At 43.4% G+C, this 15,282-nt stretch overlaps 1 protein-coding gene across 27 annotated transcripts in view; it reads right to left on the bottom strand.

Moving 5' to 3' along the window:
• The window catches only part of TENM4 (teneurin transmembrane protein 4), a 3,204,727-nt gene that overhangs the window by 157,369 nt on the left and 3,032,076 nt on the right, over positions 1-15,282 (bottom strand). For all 27 annotated transcript variants that reach the window (XM_078340117.1, XM_078340116.1, XM_078340121.1 and 24 more), the window contains 2 exons: positions 2,335-2,436; positions 176-370 (listed from right to left, as the gene is read on the bottom strand). In XM_078340117.1, coding sequence (XP_078196243.1) covers positions 176-370; positions 2,335-2,436 — 297 coding nt within the window. The remainder of the gene's footprint in view (positions 1-175; positions 371-2,334; positions 2,437-15,282) is intronic.

Here is a 15,282-nt window from a genome sequence, read left to right as displayed (position 1 = left end):
TTGGCCTCCTCCTTTAGATTAGTTACTGTTGCTGGTGGATGGACTTCTGGCTTGGCGAGGAAGAGGATGCAGAATGGCTCAGGAAGCTCCCCCTGCTCCCTGGTCACCTGCTTGGCACTATGTGCCAGCCTCTATCTCAGAAGAAGGTGCCAGAGCTGCCACCTGCAAGTCTTACCTTCCTCACAGCTCTCGCCCTTGTAGCCAGGGTTGCAGATGCAGGTGCCCATGATGCAGGTGCCATGGTTGCTGCAGGCCACATCGATACACTGGTTGGTGGGCACGTCGCACTCGGCGCCTTTCCAGCCACTGTGGCACAGGCATCTGCCCTTCATGTATTGGCCATTCCCACTACAGAGCACAGGGCAGGAGGCTGGGGAGACAGCACCAGAAGTCTGGCATGAATCAGTGTCCAGCACACCCCAGTTGCCATTGTCCCTTCCTTCTCTTGGCCTGCCTGGCTTGCCCAGTAACCTCAATTGCATTGCCACAAACACCCATGTGTGCCCATCTGTCTGCCTCTCTTGCTTTCTTTCTTTCCAGTTTAAACACATCTAGATTTGTAGGTGACGGTGCACAGTGCAGGGTCTGGCAAGGTAGGTATCCCTTTAATCCCCTCCCCTTCATATTGCTGATGGGTACAGTGGCTGCCAGGAACCTCAGGCAGGAAGCTTCAGTCTGTTCCATGTCTCACTAAAAAAGACAGTGGCTGGACCCCTTGATTGCCCTGAATCCCTCCTCCAGTGCTCTCCTCTGATAACACTCCACTTTCACTTCCCCACCTCTCATCTGCAGCGCCACTTACTGTCCTCTTTATCCCAGCAAATCTCAGCTTCCCTTGCCTTTCAGGCCTCCACTCCAGCCCCATACACCCCTGCCCCTTAAGAGCAGAGCAGAGCCCACATTGGCTCTTTAAAGTATTATCTTTTCATTCTGCCTCTTAGCGTAAGGGTTTTGTGATCTTCTCTACAAAAGATACTATATAAAAATAAATTATACTGCATTGTGCTGTAAGTACTTACCAGTCTTATCAAGATCCAATAAGGCTTTTTTATACATGACTCTTAACTTTAAGTGCATGTGGATGAGACCGTAATTCTTGTTAGAAGAAATGACTCATCTCTCTCTGCACCACCTTCCCTGGCCCCCACCTGGCTTCTTTCCTTTTTAAGGAACTCAGCAGGTAATCACTGTGTTTCCTTGGGGCTGCTAGTTTTGCTGCCTCAAACTGAGTCTATCTCACATTAGGAAGAGTAAACAGATTCTCACGGCACAGTACTTGCAGGGTGTTGTTCACTCAGCCTGGAAAGCCATCTCTGCCTTCTACTTACGAACAATTTTTCCAGCCTCAGGACTCGGGTGTAATGTCACCTCATTTGGGAAACCTTTCCTGAAATTCATCCCTTCTACTCTCAGACTGCTTCTCCCTTCTACTCTGATGGAAGCTTCCTGCATTTAACCGTGTTACAGTGTATTTCACTTATTATCGTACTGCTTTGCAGTTGTCTATTTACTTGTCTGTCTCTGAGACCAGACTCAGAGCTCCCAGGATTGTGTCTTGCCCAGCACAGGACCAATCCCTAAAAGGGCATGAAGCAAATGGTTATTGAATAAGGGAAAAGGTAAAAAAACAAAAGAAGGGGCCATGTTAGTTTCCCAGCAGAGTGCCAGATTCTCAGGACTACAGATCTCCTTGGCATTTTCCTTGTTAATTATGCCAGGACAGAAATGATGGCCAAAAGCATGGAGTAGACCATAGGCAGCCTTCAGACTATCTCCACAATATAATGGGCACTGGCTGTGCCTAAATGTCAGGCACGACTAGGGTCCTGTGTGGAAAAAAGTGGCCTGGTTTCTTAGGTCCCTCCCCTGGTGTCTTGGCCGATTCTGCCTGTGCTGTTAGAAGGTACAAAGGAGCAGTCCTCAGGCTCCCCATCTAAAGGCCAGAGAGACATCACACTAGTATGAAGATAAACTTCAAAGACGCATGGCTAGGGATAATCACTCCTGTAAGAGGAAATCAACCTTTTAAAAGAACCCCCACTGCCGCTCCACCTGCCCCAGCAACAGACACTGACTTCACTGTGGCCACCCCACTGTGAATTCACCCTCCCTTCTTGACTTCCCCAATCACCCACATGTGGATAACAGCAGCTGACAAGGTCATGGCTCTGCCTGCACACCTCTCTCCAAGGGCTTCTGGAGAATGGCCCTTGGAAACCTTTCTCCTGGGCATCAGAGATGGGCTAGGGTTCTGTGCTTGCTCTGAGAAGTGGAAGTGAGCTGCCAGAGGTGTCTGGGAAGCAGAAATTCAGAGCCCCAATGCAGAGTTCTCACCTCTGCCGCAGTCAGGGCCCAGGAAACCCAGGAAGCAGTGGCAGGTCCCAGAGATGCAGTCGCCGTTGCCATAGCAGTTGCTGGGGCAGTTATCCACTGATTCTGCAGGGAGAAAAGAGAAGGAGAGTTGAAGACATAAATGGCCTTCCCCAAACAGAGCCCTGGAATCAAGCCTAGGTTAACCACGACCCACGTATTTGAGGTCTTGTGGTCCCATCACTGAAAGGAATGAATGGAGTTAAAATTCTGTTATCTTTACTCTCATGGAAGCACAGCTCAATTGACATTAGGAGATGTGTTCTGGAAAGTGCCTGCTTGAAGCAAATTTTGATAAATCAAATTTGTATCTACAAACACATTAGAGATTCTTCAGCTAAAAACACTGAGAGAAAACAGTTCAACCTGTTAACAGTGGTTTTCTTTGGGTGGTGTGTTATTGGGTGATCTTACAGTCTTCTTTATACTTTTTGTATTTTATGCTTTTCTCAGAATGAGCTGATATTCCATTACTTTATTTTTACATGAAGCTACTGGGCATTTACCAGTCTGTCTTTTCCCACCTCTGATTTTTCATATATCCATGTCAGTCCCCATCATCTCTCACTGGAGCCATTACACCAGCCCGCTGCAGGCCTTTCAGCCTTCCCTCTTGTTCTCCACCCAGATGTGTTCATCACCCAACAGCCTAAGTGATTTCTTTGAAACAAATCTGATCCTGTCACTCTCCTTCTTAAAACTCTTCAAGGGCTCCCCATTTGCTGAGATGAAAAAAATTCAAGCTCTTTGCAGAAGCATGGAGTTTTTTTTTTCTGGCTGGGTGTGGTGGTTCACGCCTATAATCCCAGCACATTGGGAGGCTGAGGTCAGGGGTTTGAGACCAGCCTGGCCAACATGGTGAAACCCCATCTCTACTAAAAATACAAAAATTAACCTGGCATAGTGGCACACACCTGTAATCCCAGCTACTCAGGAGGCTGAGGTGGGGGAATCACTTGAACCTGAGAAATGGAGGTTGCAGTGAGCCAAGATTGTTCTAGTGCACTGCAGCCTAGGCAACAGAGTGAGACTATGTCTCAAAAAAAAAAGTTTTCTTTCCTATTCTATCTGCACTACTTGTATCCTGAGACAAGCTGTCGGTCATGCCCCCCTTTGCAGGGATGTTACTTTCTCTAACTCCTCCTAATACGTTTGGTACATGCTCCATGTGACAGGTCAAGAAAATACAGAATCAATTTCAGAAAGATTTTAATCAAAAGTCAGGCACTGTTTTATAGCTCCTGTTGGTAAACCTGTTATCTGGAATGTAAGTTTATTTGGAATAGCTCATTTCTCAATAATGCTGGATGTGGAATGAAGCACAGAAGCAACTATATGCTGAATGCCTTCTTCATGCCATGTATTTCCACAACATTTACCTCATTTCACCCTCAACAAATCTGACAAGCACATATTGTTATTCTTATTCTTATTATTTTTTTAATAGGTGGCTGAGAGAAATGAAGTGACCTGTGGAAGGCAAAGACACTAAATCACAGAGGCAAGACGGAAAGACTGGAACCTGAGCCTTCGGACTCCGTGCCTGGCCTTGCTGCATGACACTATGCTATCTGGGTCCTTAAGGAACTTATTCCACAGCAGAATCCAGGGAAATGAACAAGGCAGATCTATGGGTAAAAGATCTCCCAATTTCCCACTTTTTGTGTGTCCTGATCTAGAAATACAGGCCTTGACCACTCTGTGGCCAACACAGTCATTTGCAATTCTGTAGCCTGGAGTCCACGCTGGAACCCTGAACATTCTCAGGAAAAAGGTGTGTAGGTTGCTTCCCAAAACGGTAAAGAAACTTGCCTTAGCCCTAGCCTTGAGCCAAACTCCTTAAATCTCCATATAAACTCCATACTCTGGGCACTTTGCTGCAAAGATACCTAGGTAGAACATCCCTTTCTCTTGCTGTCTGCACGAGAATTGCTACAGCACTCTGTAAATTCCCCTAATAAATGCTTTGGACTGATCAACCTGGTTTTTAGTGCTTCTTTCTTTGCAATCCCAACCAGCCCCTTCTTGGGATAGTTGGGGCACTATCTCGTGGGAACTTCTCTGCCTCTACTTTTGAGACGTCTCTAGCTATGGGTTCACTGGATGGAGCAGTGGGATGGACAGTGAGGCACATCCTGAAGGCAGCAAAGGATCTACCTGTAGGATAGAGAATTCTATAACTTTCAGAGCTTAGAGGGATCCTAGACACATTCAGTCCAATTATCTCATTTGATAGAGAAGGAAACTGAGACCCGGAGGAAGGGCAGTGACTTCAGGAAGGCCAGTGAGGTCTCAAAGGGAACCAGCACAGTCAGATTTGAAAGTAAAGGAAAAGGTTAGTTAGGCAGGCAGAGTTAAGGATTCAATCTGTTGTCTTAGCTCACAACTGTAAGTCATGAAGCCAAGATCGAGGCCTCTGTTAAATGAAATGTTACTATGTTAGACACAAGCCTTGCCTATAGGAAATTTGCACCTTAACTGGGAGAACAAAATCATAAGTCAACTGTTGCATGAGGCATAGAAATAGCTCTGTCTGGAGGTAAGAACACCTAGTTTTGGTGTCCACTCTTTTAGTACCATGATCTGTGACCTAAAGCAACTTCCTTTCTCTCTCTGGGCCTCACCTTCCTGATATGTGAAATGAAGGCAATAGTGGAGATGATTCCCTGGGACTGCTTCCTGTTCTAAAATTCTGAGTCTATAATTAATTGAGACATCAAGCGTGGGGAAAACGTATCTAGACAAGGGCATCAAAACTTAAATGCAGCATAGCACTTAAGGGTAGTACAGTGGCAGCTGGAATGGGGCAAAATTAGCAGAGGGAAGGCCTCTCGGAGGACGTGGGCTTGAAAAATGGTTTGGTGATATATTGGTGGAGGCGGCAGCATTTATAGCATGGTGCATTTCCAAGAAATGTCCTTCCTCAAGGTCTTCCAGTATCAACTTAAGAACTATTTTTACAGTTTGGAAAAATGGTCCAAATGTGTGGCTCTTTTTGTGAATGGGCAATTCCACTCACTCAGTGTTTTCTCTGCTAACACAAGCAGTATTTTATATTAACAAAAGTTGAGAACAAGAAGGTCTAATCCAACATGTGGACTTATTTCAGGGCAAAATGGTCTGGGTCCTGGTAGGGCAAGACTTAGGCTGGGGACCTGAACAACTCTACTCTCTATTAGCTTTACGTGGAAGAATCCATATCCCTAAGATCTTCAAGTCAGTAGTGGATTCCTAAACATTCTTTCTTTGTTTTTAGACAGAACCATTTAGGAAGTTTCATTCTGAATATTCTTTTTAAAAAATTAAGACTCCATCATCTCAACCCAAAATAGCCTTAAGTAGATAAGCAACTTCAGCAAAGTCTCAGGATACAAAATCAATGTGCAAAAATCACAAGCATTCCTATATACCAATAACAGACAAAGAGCCAAATAATGAGTGAACTCCCATTCACAATTGCTACAAAGAGAATAAAATACCTAGGAATGCTACTAACAAGGGATATGAAGGACCTCTTCAAGGAGAACTACAAACCACTGCTCAAGGGACGTCACAAACAGATGGAGAAACATTCCATGCTCATGGTTAGGAAGAATCAATATCATGAAAATGGCCATACTGCCCAAAGTAATTTATAGATTCAATGTTATCCCCATCAAGCTACCTTTGACTTTCTTAACAGAATTGGAAAAAGACACCTTAAATTTCATATGGAACCAAAAAAGAGCCTGCACAGCCAAGAGAATCCTAAGCAAAAAGAACAAAGCTGGAGGCATCACTCTACTTGACATCAAACTATACTTCAAAGCTACAGTAGTAAAAACAGTACGATACGGGTACCAAAACAGAGATATAGACCAATGGAACAGAACAGAGGACTCAGAAATAATGCCACACATCTACTACAATCTGATCTTTGACAAACCTGACAAAAACAATCAACGAGGAAAGGATTCCCTACTTAATATATGGTGTTGGGAAAACTGGCTAACCATATGCAGAAAGCTGAAACTGGATCCCTTCCTTACACATTATACAAAAATTAACTTAAGGTGGATTAAAGATTTAAATGTAAGACCTAACACCATAAAAACCCTAGAAAAAAACCTAGGCAATACCACTCAGGACATAGACATGGGCAAGGACTTTATGACTAAAACACCAAAAGCAATGGCAACAAAAGTCAAAATAGAAAAATGGGATCTAATTAAACTAAAGAACTTCTGCACAGCAAAAGAAACTATCATTAGAGTGAACTGGCAACCAACAGAATGGGAGAACATTTTTGCAGTTTACCCATCTGACAAAACTAATATCCAGAGTCTACAAAGAACTTAAACAAATTTACAAGAAACAAACAAACAACCCCATCAAAAAGTGGGCAAAGGATATGAACAGACACTTCTCAAAAGAAAACAGGTATGTAGCCAACAAACATATGAAAAAAATGCTCATCATCACTGGTCATTAGAGAAATGCAAATCAAAAGCACATTGAGATACCATCTCACACCAGTTAGAATGGTGATCATTAAAAAGTCAGGAAACAGATGCTGGAGAGGATGTGGAGAAATAGGAACATTTTTACACTGTTGGTGGGAGTGCGAATTAATTCAATGATTGTGGAAGACAGTGTGGTGATTCCTCCAGGATCTAGAACTAGAAATACAATTTGGCCGAGCAATCCCATTACTGGGTATATATCCAAAGGATTAGAAATAATTCTATTATAAACACACATGCACACATATGTTTATTGTGGCACTGTTCAAAATAACAAAGTCTTGGAACCACTGCCCACCAGTGATAGACTGGATAAAGAAAATGTGACACATACACACCATGGAATACTATGTAGCCATAAAAAAGGATGAGTTCATGTCCTTTGCAGGGACATGGATGAAGATGGAAACCATTCTCAGCAACACAAGAACAGAAAACCAAACACTGCAGGTTTTCACTCATAAGTGGGTGTTGAACACTGAGAACACATGAACACAAGGAGAAAAACATCACACACTGGAGCCTCTCAGGGGGTGTAGGTTAGGGGAGGGATAGTAGGGGGGTTGGGAGCTAGGGGAGGGATAGCATTAGGAGAAATACCTAATGTAGATGATGGTTGCAGCAAACCACCATGGCACGTGTATACCTATGTAACAAACCTGCATGTTCTGCACATGTGCCCCAGAACTTAAAATATAAAAGTTCATAAAAAATTAAAATTTTGAGTAAAGTTTAAAGCAAGATAATTTTCACTTTAAGCTACTGGGGCAATTACACAAAAAAGAGAGACAGTCCCACCTGCACTACTGCAGAAGGAGTACAGGGCCGAAAGGAGAAGCCTGGCTTCCAGGTCTTGTCCTGCTACTGGATGGTTGTGAACCCTTGGTCATGTCACATAACCTTTCTATACCTGTTTTCTCATGATGGCACTTACTCTTCCCATATGTTCCTGCTTGGCAACTTCTAATCCTTCTTTCAAATCCAGTTCAAATGCCACCCCCTTGGAAAGGCCTGGACATCTTAAAACAAGCTAGGTTACTTCCAGAACTCTTTCTCCCTCACCCTTATTGAAGTGCCATAAGGCTTCATTGTTGACTGTGAACTCCTTTAGGACAGGGACTGAGTTTATTCATTTATGTATTTGACCTAGTATTCAATTGACAGGAGGGTCTCAATAAATATTTGTTTCTACCCCTGAAAGAATTCAACTAGATGAGCTCAGAAATCCCTCCCAAATCTAAATTTTTATGGTTCAATCCTTCTTAAACCCAATGGTATAAACTATATCTCCAAATAAAATTACTATAATTACCAGTTGCATTTTTAACAGGATCAACTGCAAATAAGTGTTACATACTTTGTTAGATTCTGATTTCCAGAGTCTGCAAGATATAACCTGTTTATCATCTGCCAAAAAGCCGAAGTGAGAAAGGGAGGAAAGCATATTTTCTGAGACTGAGTATAGTGTTGGTTGCTAAACCTGACAGCATAGAAGCCTGTTTGCTACAAAATTTGCCCCAGGCTACCGGTGTTACAGAAGGCAGAAGTTTTAGGAGACATGAAATCATTTTAAGATAGCAACAAGGAAATGGAAAGGAGATATATGGAGAAAGTTTTCTTTTGATAACATGTTTATGTATATATTCTTCTTCCACTTGGAGGGATTTCAACAACTTGTAGTTAGGACCCCACAAATAATGAGTCTCCACTGACCTGGTATCTCTATGCTATACTCTAGGGCAGAAGTGACATTCTTTGGCTGGGGAAAGTGTGACCTTTACTGCGTAAGTACTGTGGATGTTCCCAATTAGTGTTGGGTGAGTTGCTTCCCCCACCGTCTCTCCTGCTTTGCTCATGTTCACGCTGCAGCTGCCTTCATTTAGCAGAAGGTGTGCCTTTAGATCTGCTTGGATCCAAATTAAAAATTCAGCAGCCTATTAATAACTGATTTTCACAATTGGGTGGATGGCATGTTGGAAAACCGGGGCCTTTCCCCCATCTTGTTTTTCGTTCACAGCAGTGGGCCCTGGTAGAAAACTTGATTTTCAGGAACTTGTATTCTCTTTCATCTGTATTGGAAAGCAGAGTTTAAGTGTTTCCTTAGCTCATTCTCCTGACATGTGTTGTGAGTGGGAGTGTCCTTTGGATGTTGAACAAAATGCTTGAAATACAAAGGGGCAACTGCAGAAGGAAGAAAAGACAACAATGCTTCTTCCCAGTGGAGACATGGGAGTCAGGAACTGACAGAGGCCTCAGGGAGCCCACTGCAGTGGTTTGACTGTTCGCTACTCCTGTTTTCAGAAACAAATCATTAGCACTGCTATGTCAAGGTGAAAGATGATCACAGCTGATAACTAAGGCTTTCTGAGTCCAGGACTGATGTCTCATTTGCATCCTTCTGGTTTTCTTTTTTTCTTAAATCCTGAAGACTCATTTTATAGGAAACAAGGAGAGACTACAGAAGAAAATCCTATCAGGAGGACTACCTGGACATCCCAATTGCCTACTGAACTGTCTCACAGGGGCAGTAAGACCAGAAAAGGAAAGGCAGCTTTTCTCCTCAGCTCACCATAGCACAGGCATACCTGTCTCTTCCTTACTCTGAGCAGGGAAACCTCTGTGGTTCTGCTGGCTTGATGGTGGACTCCAGCATCAAAGACAGTAGGAAACAGCTTTGTGAACGAGGTCAAGGCCCACTCCACATTCTCATTCTCTCCTTTCTGCTCACCCCACAATTATCCCTCCCTCCCAGAAGTCCCTGTATGTCTTGTTCCCTTGTGATACATCCAGGCTAATAGAAGCCTACATTTACTACTAATATCTCCTTCCTCTGTTTTTGTTGTCCCCTTACATTGTAAAAGTGGTCGTCAGGAACTCTTTGCGAACACCTGGTTAAAGTACCAAGGTTACCCTTCGCCAGAGATCTACCTTCTCACTCTTCCTGGCTTCCCTGGAGGAGGATGGAAGATAATGCTACAGGCAAGAAGGAACTTGAACCCCAGGACAGCCAACTGCATACATCACCTTGACTGCAGCTAGTGACACTTATACTTTAGGTCACACCTATTACATCCCCTTTATTCCTGAAATAGAAGGACTGGATTTATTATTGGCAGCCAAAAAGAAGAAATGGTAACAAACTAGATAGTGTGGCTCGGATTTAATTCTACAGCAACTCAAGGTTGAAGGAATAGTCCAACAGAGACCCTCTCATTGCCTCCAACGGAACTCTGAAAAGCATGTCACATATTCTAACTCAATCTTCATAACAATTATGAGACGTAGGTACTTATGTCACTGTTTTATAGTCTCAGATAGAGAATGGGAGAGGAAGCCACCTTCTCAAGGTCGCACAGCTGATAAGGGAAAACCCGGTAGCTGAACCTGTCCTATATGCAGCCAAAGTTTGCAGTAGTTGGCCTGGACCAAAGTATGGGCTCTGGAACCCTTACTAGCTAGGTGCCTTTGAATAAGCCATCTCTATACATTATTTTCCTCATCTATAAAATGGGGTAAACAGCCACCCCCACCTCAGAGAGTTATTTGAAGACCAAATAGGGTAATGCTGTGTAAAGAGGTTGGCCCAGGACCTGGCAGAGCTGGTATTTTGGTTTTAAAGAAGGGTCACACGTGCCTTCCATTTATGAATTAAAACAACACTGTGACTTGGTCTAATGAATCCAAACAAGGAAATGTGGGTTTCTGGGAGTGGTAAACACACACACATACACACAGAAGACATGGAAACTCCCAAAGGTAAAAACTGGAAAGCAAATGAGTAATGCTTCTGAATGTGAAGAAGGCAGGGTGTTTGGGTAAATTTTCTCCTGGGGGAAAGCACTGTGAAAGCAAATTAAACTCGTCTCCCAGCAGCCCAAACACCGGCAGGCTCGTGACAACATCTGAAAGAAGTTTTCTCCCTGTGCACTCTAGATTGGCACTGGGCAGGTGCCAGGTGCTGGAAAGCTGTTCCATGGCCTGTGAGGTGTCGGTCCCTACAGGCGCCCCAGCTTTCTTTGCAGATGATGGAATTCAAAGGCCTTGAGTCTGCAACAGTCTAGGTCAATGCAATGACAAAAATTTGACAAAGCCCCTGACAGACTGGGCTTGAAGCCAGGTCTGTACCAACATTTGAATTGGGAGATCTGTTTTCAGTCCTATCCAAAAGTCCACCAACCACTTTTAAGACCAGCTTTAAGGAAGGATCTAGGAGAAAGGTTGTTTCCTTGATAATATTCAGTCTTGGTTCTTTGTTAATTATTTCTTTGGGGGCAAATCAAATTTTACCAACAAGACTGTGAGCTCCTTCAAGACAGGCATAATGTCTGGCTCTCCAAAGAGTCTTGTGAGTACTAAACACAAACCAAGAAGTCAATAATATTTATTGTATTGATAAACTAAGCAGGAATATCACGGGAACATAGAGAAAAACAGTCAGAGAAGTGGGGACAGAACAATAATCATGTTCCAGAGGCATTTGTTGGCCAAGAAACATACCGTTTCCTTCATTTTTAGATTACAATGCATAGAATTAACTGATAGAAAGCTCAACTTCACAATGTGCTCTCAGGCCACATTTGGAATTCGGCAGTTTACATCTGGGTGCCACGTTTAAGACACTGATGAGATAAGCTGGAACGTATTCATTGAAGAACAACCAGAAAGATAAAAGAACTTGAAACCACATTTCAAATAAAGAATTCTTGAAGGAATTGAAAATTTAGCATACTAAGGGGGTTATGACATTTCTTTAAAAAGATCTGAAAGGTAATTAGGTGAAATAAGGACTTCATTTGTGGCTCTAATAGGTTGACCTTGGTCCAATGAATAAGAACTATAGTTCTTGAGAAATAGACTTGGTTCAAAAGAAAAATGAACTTATTTTCTAAGAGTCAGAGCTGAATACTACTTACTACACTGGGTTACATTCTGTTTATGTGTATGTATCTGCCCAAATATTGTAAACTTCTTGTAGGCAGGACATGTGTTATTCATCTCTGAATATCTGGGAAATAATAGCATCCTTGATTCAAAGCAAGTAACGCATGTTAGTTAGCTGAATGACTAAACGGAACGACCTAGGTGATCTGCAAGGTCACATATTTTCAGTTGCTGGACGTATTCAAGGAGAGAGCAAATTAATGACTAGTATGGATATGGCAGTGGGTATTAGATAAAGTATGGCATCTTCCAAGCCTGAAAGCTTATGACTGTGAGTCATGGTGTAAAGGAGCTTGCTTGGACTGTCTCAGGAAACTTGGGTTCCAGTCCTACCCCTGCCATCCACTTGCTAAGTGACATTGGCCAAATTCCTTCCTCCTCAGAGCCTTTCTTTTCATCTACAGAATTTATTAGTATTTATTCAGTAAATATTTACTGAGAATCTACTCTGGCTCAGGAAGTGTTCCAGTGAAGTGGATGGCTTAAGTGATCCTTCAGGTCGAGCCTCATGTGATCTAATGAATTAAACCGAACTGTCAGTGATTACAAAACGATACATATAGATGAAAAAGTTGAGAAAAAAAACATCATGTTCGATGAGAACACATGAATACAGGAAGGCGAATAACACACACTGTGCCTGTGGGGGTGGCTGGGGGAAGGAGAGTATCAGGATAATTAGCTAATGCACGTGGGGCTTAATACCTAGGTGACAGGTTGATAGATGCAGCAAACCACCACGGCACATCTTTACCTATGTAAAAAAACCCTGCACATTCTGCACATGTAGCCTGGAATTTAGGTAAAATAAAAAGAAAAAAGAAAAACAATAGACCTAAGACATAGGAACTAAGAACTGACTTACATTTTATTACTTCAACCAATACAAACTGTGAGTTAAAATTAAGAAAAAGAAACCATCATGTTCGTAGCCAGGTAGAGAGTAGAGGGGGAGACGTTTGCTCATTTCAGGGCCTACCTTTCAATCCTCCCTGCGGTTCCTGAGGTAACTGTATCGCATTATCATCCATTCCTTGACGGAAGCCTAGGCAGCCCCAAGGCCAACCTCCTTCCTGGCTGTTGGCAGCAGCGCTCTCAGATGCCAGCGCGCCAGTGTGGGTTCTGGTTCTGCTGTGTCTCCCAGTGGTGCCCCATGAGCAGATGCCAGAGAGGTCACCAAGACACACACCAAGTGCTGGGGAGACTGCCAAGCACCTCACTCTTCAAGAGCACGAGGCCCTTCCAAAGAGAGGTGAGAGCTCGGGGAAACACCTCGCCTTCCCTCCACCCTTAACCCACAGCTGCTCCAGTGCAATGTCCCAGCCGCAGCCCAGGTGAAACAGATAATGCCCCGCCCTGTTCCCACTGATTGGACTGGGCTGAGCACCTGACCCAAGCTGAGCTCAGGGATAGACTGAACTGCACAGCCGGACGCAGTGCCGCAGGACTTGGCGCCGGACCAATCAGAGCTCGCTCTACAATATTTGAACTAAAATGTACCCAGGGAACTTACTCGGGAACAGGAGCTAAAGGGTGTGATCAGAGGAGAGGGGCTGGTGAGGTCCTTATGGCCAAGGAGGAACCAAAGTGAAGAGGAAGTAGTCCTAAGTGAGGAGAGGAAGCTAGCTTGTCCCCAAGAATGGTGAATGGAGCTGAAGCCTAGAGAGAGGCAGGAACAATGAGCAAGAGGACAGCAGCGAGTCCCATGGAGGAAGAGAATGAATGAATGAAAGGCTTCTAGAGGCTTCTCGGTGCCTATATTCGTCCCCAGCAATAGGAATCTTTTAGAAACGACTTCACTGCTACATCAGCTTTTCCTTGAGATTGCTTGAGTGTGTTTTGCCCCTTGCAACAGGAAAAACTAACTTACCTTGGCACCTCACCAGGATCTACTCACAGTTTGGAGGCTTTGATGATAACTGATAAATGCGGAACTTTTTGTTTTTCAAGTATTTCCACATGCAGTTTTATTTTATCCTTACAACAGTTCTGTATGTAGGAAGGGAAGGTGTTATTTCCCATGTCGTAGATGAGAACATGAAGGCACAGATACTTACCTAAGTTGATGCAGTTAATAAGTGACAAGGCCACTGTTAAAATCTGGATTTCTACTCCTACCTAATCTAGGGATTCTTCTACCATACCACAACTGCCAAACTGGTTAAAAAAATAAAAACATGTGGTATTAGTCTGTCTTCACATTGCTATAAAACAATACCTGAGTAATTTATAAGAAAAGAGGCTTAAATGGCTCATGGTTCTGCAGGCTGTAAAAGAGCATAACACCGACATCTGCTTCTGGGGAGACCGCTGGAAGCTTACAGGCATGGTGGAAGGTGAAGTGGGAGCCTACATGTCACATGGAGCAAGAGCATAAAAATGAGGCGGGGAGCACTATACCAGATCTCGGGAGAACTCACTATCATGAGGACAGTACCAAGGGGAATAGAACACATTCCCTTTTCAGAAATCTGTCCCCATGATCTAATCACCTCCTACATTGGGGATTACATTTCAATATGAAATTTGGATGGGCACACACATCCAAACTATATCACATGCTGACCCCATTCCTTTTTCCTCTAGACTTGTCAATTACAGAGTCAGAACTACCGCAGAGGATGCTGCCAGGGCCAGTACTGGTATCTATTTTGGCTTTGTTAACTGAAACTCTGGTATTCAAATGTGCCTACCAGTATTCAAAAATCAAAATGCTGCTCCAGCTACTCACAACTGTATCCTACTTGGGCAGAAATATTGATTTACTGATCAACTCTCTATTGACTCCACTGTGTTAATGCTGTCAGGAGGGAGGATCCAAAGCACGGTCCTTACCTTGAGGAGCAGTGGGAAGGCTTTAGCTTTTGGAGTCATACCAATCTAGGTCTGAATTCCAACTCTGTGACTTCTGAGGTGGGACTTGGAAAAGTCACTGTATCTGAGTCTCAGTTTACTCATTAGTGAACTGTGAAAATCACTCACCTTACACAGTTGTGAAAAATAAAACCACCATATATAAGCACTGGGTACATAAAAGGTACTCAGGAAATATTAGCTTACACTGTATAATCTCTGTGATTTTCAAACTTTATCCTGTGTCAGCCACCTGAAATCTTGTTAAAACACTGATTGCTGGACCCTACCCGCCAGAGTTTACAATTTAATAGGTCTGCGGTAGGGGCTCCAATGATGATAATATCCTTGGTCTGGGTACTACTTTGAGAACCTCTAGTCTGGAAGAAAGACTGACTTTACAAGTCTGTAAAAACAAGCCAGGGAGGCAGAAAGAACTAAACTACCCGAGAATGCAAAAGAGCTTGTGGACCAGTTCCAAAGAGGAGGGCTTGGTCCTTGAGGAGGTAGTATTTGAATAGCTCTTAAAGAATAGGCAGCCTTTTGAAATGCAAAGCAGTTCTGGGCAAGATGGAGGTCAAGTAGGAGTAAGAGCCAGATCCAGAATAATCATTTT

The sequence above is a fragment of the Callithrix jacchus genome, chromosome 10 (genome assembly GCF_049354715.1).
Source record: "Callithrix jacchus isolate 240 chromosome 10, calJac240_pri, whole genome shotgun sequence".
Taxonomy (NCBI): domain Eukaryota; kingdom Metazoa; phylum Chordata; class Mammalia; order Primates; family Cebidae; genus Callithrix; species Callithrix jacchus.
This window is presented reverse-complemented; position numbering and strand designations above follow the sequence as displayed.